This window comes from Chenopodium album, chromosome 18 (genome assembly GCF_948465745.1).
Source record: "Chenopodium album chromosome 18, dcCheAlbu1.1, whole genome shotgun sequence".
NCBI classification, from domain to species: domain Eukaryota; kingdom Viridiplantae; phylum Streptophyta; class Magnoliopsida; order Caryophyllales; family Amaranthaceae; genus Chenopodium; species Chenopodium album.
Genome location: NC_137851.1, coordinates 16,052,638 through 16,056,280, shown reverse-complemented (window position 1 = coordinate 16,056,280; position 3,643 = coordinate 16,052,638). Strand labels below are relative to the sequence as shown.

General features: G+C 33.3%; 1 protein-coding gene across 1 annotated transcript; it reads right to left on the bottom strand.

The window, feature by feature from the left end:
• Positions 1-249: 249 nt before the first annotated feature.
• Positions 250-2,913, bottom strand: LOC145591916 (uncharacterized). Its single transcript, XM_081648399.1, has 5 exons — positions 2,636-2,913; positions 1,506-2,543; positions 920-959; positions 532-823; positions 250-380 (listed from the first exon to the last, which is right to left on the bottom strand). Exons 1-5 carry the CDS (start codon positions 2,911-2,913, stop codon positions 250-252), a joined length of 1,779 nt encoding a protein of 592 aa, XP_081504525.1.
• Positions 2,914-3,643: the final 730 nt, after the last annotated feature.

The window sequence follows — 3,643 nt, the reverse complement described above, 5'->3', positions numbered from 1 at the left end:
CCGATTTTACAAATTTTGCAAAAATCTGAAATTATACCCATCTATTTCACATTTTTACTCAATTTTTAAGTAAATCATGATATTAAATTCATTTTCTTAAACATTTAACCCATAAAATGACGATATTGTCAAATTTAACTATCTGAAGCAGAATTCATTAATGATAAAGATGTTCAGAATAATGCAAAAGTACTAATTAGTTGTGATTACACATTTACACTTCATTCTTACAATTAAAATTGAAATTAATTAATAGTCATCAAAGCCAAAACTACCACCATCTACGTCATCACTTCCTGTAGTAGTTCCTCCAATATCGGTATCTTCGACTACTCCAAAATCATTCAAATCAATTTCATTAGAGCCAATAATAGTTGCAGCTTCAGCATGATCATCATCATCGCTCAGTGTTTAAACTTCAACCACATTGTCTATGAAAAAAGGGAAAGATAAAAACGAGAAGTTTAATATATCAGGAGACTAGGAGTTTTAGGAATTAGAATGAAAGGAAATATTAGAAAAGATACATACCTTGTAATTCTCTGTACAATCTTTCATTCTCATCTCGTGTTGCTTGTCTAGTAAATCTTCTAGCTACTCTATCAAGTTCATTTAACCATTCTCCACCCTTCGGAAGAACAGGTTCCTCTGTTTCATCAATCCATTCATCATCAGACTGCAATTCATCCAAAATTATAGGCTGTTGTATTATTGACTTGCTTGCTCGTTTCTCTTGTCTACGCTTTAACTTCAGATTATACATCACAAAAACAAGATCATTTAATCTTTGTTGATGCAAGCGATTTCTCTTTTTTGTATGCACCTGTTATTATCAAATATCAATTAAAAAATCAGAACATAAACCCCATTTATATTATTCATGAATGTATAACAAGAATTAGATAGAAAAGCTTTTTACCATCTCAAACACACTCCAATTATGCTCACAACCAGAAGAGCTGCAAGTTAAACTCAAAATTGTTACTGCAAACGTTTTCAGCTCTGGACGTTAATCTCCATACGACTCCCACCAATCAGCTGAATAGAATAAGTAAGTTAGGAAAATTTTCGATTTTATGTATTATAATATGAATGATTGACAAATGACAACCTGGATTTTTTTTTTTTGTTCTAGTCATAATAGCAGTAGATAGCCCAAAAAGACCTCTCGTATTTTTGAAAGCATCCATTTGCAAATCGATCATCATTCTTTCATCGGGGTCGGGAACCATTCTTTGTAGACAACTATATAGTCCTATTTTAATTTCTGCATTAGCTTGAAAATTAGGACTATATTGAAATTGAGGGTTTAAAAAATAAGCAGCAGCTTGTAAGGGTCTGTGCATTTGATCCACCCAACGCTCATCAACAATATCCAAGATAGGCTGGTAGCTAAATGAAAAGGAAAAAAAAAAACAAATGTGTAAGTGGTATAAGAAGTAACTAAATTGCAAATATAATTTGTAAATATAAGTAAACTAAATTACTAAATAAGATAGGCTTACTTTCTTTCCACATTTTTAAAATTTTCTTTGATTTGATTTTTTGCTTGTGTCATTGCTTCATAAGTGAATCCCATCGCCAGGTTTTCATCAAAATCCACCATACGTAAAACTTTCACAAGTGGTAGGGCGCCCTGCAAACATGTTACAACGCTTTGCCAAAACCCTCTAGTATCCAAAACAATTCTTTGTATATTTTTCCCTTCGACTGATTTAGCAAACTTACTCGATCTCCACTTATCAGATGCAAACATAGCAACCAATGGTCCTTTATGTTCATTTAAACACCTCAAAGTCAGGTATGAAGTTGCAAATCTAGTGACACCAGGCCTAATAAGCTCTTTGCCTTTTGTAAACTCTTTCATCCATGTGAGGACTAAGGTTCTAGAGTATATGAAAGTCGTTACCTTCCTAGCCTTTGCAATAGTCAAACTATGAACCTTGATTTTTTTATCTAAATCCTCCAACATTAAGTCAATACAATGGGCAGCACATGGTGACCAAAATAACTGACTTCTTTTTTCCATCAATTTTTCACCAGCAGCTTTATAGTTCGCAGCATTGTCGGTGACAACTTGCACCACATTCTCTTCACCAACTTGTTCTACAACAACATCTAACATCTCAAGGACCTTTTCTGTTGTCTTAGAGATGTCTGATGTATCAACAAAGGAAAGAAAAACAGAACCTTTAGGGCTATTAACCAAAAAGTGACAAATAGATCGTCTTTTTCTATCACTCCACCCATCTGACATTATTGTGCAACCTGTTTTTTTCCATTGTTCCTTAAACTCCTCAAGCATATTCATCACATTCGTCACTTCTTTGTTTAAAAATTTAACTCTAATTTCATGGAAGCTTGGAGGTTTAAGTCCAATCCCATACTTACAAATTTTTTCAACCATGATTGGGAATTCAGGATTATTTACAGCATTAAAGGGAATGGCACTAGTGTAGAAAAAACGAGCTATTTGTTGGCAAACCTCTTCTCTTTCTTCCTTCTTAAATTTTGGGTTAAGGGTTGTTTGCTGTCCTGGTTTTCTATAACAAAAGAATCCATTTTACCCCATTGATTATGACCTAACTGATATTCACCACACTCTTCTTCCTCACCAATATCATTCAATTTTTACATTTTTCTACTGGACTGCTCTTCATTAGATTGTAGTATTGCCTTAAATTTTTGTTTTACATCATCAGGGACTTGCAAACAAGCCTCCACATTACAACCAGTTCCAGCAAGGTGATGTTTATGTCTAAAAATACCACCAAAACGCACTACAGAACAATATTTGCACCGTACTTTTTTTATATCATTATCAACCTGAGTACCATGCTCCCATCCAGGGTCTGATCTATTTCCAACAGCATTTTTCCTCTTCTTTGCCGAGGTTGAGCCAGAGCTTGACATGTCTATAAATGAAGAGAATATCATATCAAAATTAGGCGTTTGAAAATTACCAAATCATGAAATTCAATCAAATAAAAAAAAAAAGAAGACTGCATCTGAAAATTTCGAGTAAAAATAATCGACCATCATCCTAATAAAATTAAAATTGCTTGTCTTAAATTCTTAATTTTAACAGTTAGGGCTAACCGGCTAAGTTAAAAACAAAATTCAATTATCAACCCAATAATCGTAAACAAACTATAGAAGTATTGATAATGATGCTATGGCAAAGATACAAATTAAAATTTAAAATTTTGTGTCTTAAATTCTTAATTTTACAAGACTGAAACTGAACCGAAAAAAAAAAATTTAAAACGTACCTGATAATCAAGGAGACAACAATTTAACGAGCTTGTGAGCAAATTGAGCTGAAGGGGAGTGAGAAACGCATGAAGATAATAGAGGAAAGAGTAGTATAGTACAGCAAAAGGGGAGTGAGGAAAGGAGGAAGAAGAGTAAAGGTGGAGAGAGAAATATTAAATGGTCTAGATTATTCTCTAGAAGTTTTTTTATTAAAAAAAAAACAAAAAGAACCGTCAATACTATTTGTCACCATTTCATATGGGCTATGGCCCAATACATTGCCATATTCATTAAATAGTCCATTTCAAGGTTTAAGTAAGAATCGGTGGAATCGTACATAAATCGCGATTCTACCGATTCTATGCGATTCCACCAATTCTATGGCCGA

Excerpts from the sequence above, each read along its gene's own strand:
- LOC145591916 (XM_081648399.1), bottom strand. The coding sequence starts at position 2,913 with ATGTCAAGCTCTGGCTCAACCTCGGCAAAGAAGAGGAAAAATGCTGTT. Across the intron at positions 2,544-2,635 it reads GAGCAGTCCAGTAGAAAAAT|AAAACCAGGACAGCAAACAA; the intron begins GTAAAAATTGAA and ends CTTTTGTTATAG. Across the intron at positions 381-531 it reads ATTGTACAGAGAATTACAAG|CTGCAACTATTATTGGCTCT; the intron begins GTATGTATCTTT and ends ATCATGCTGAAG.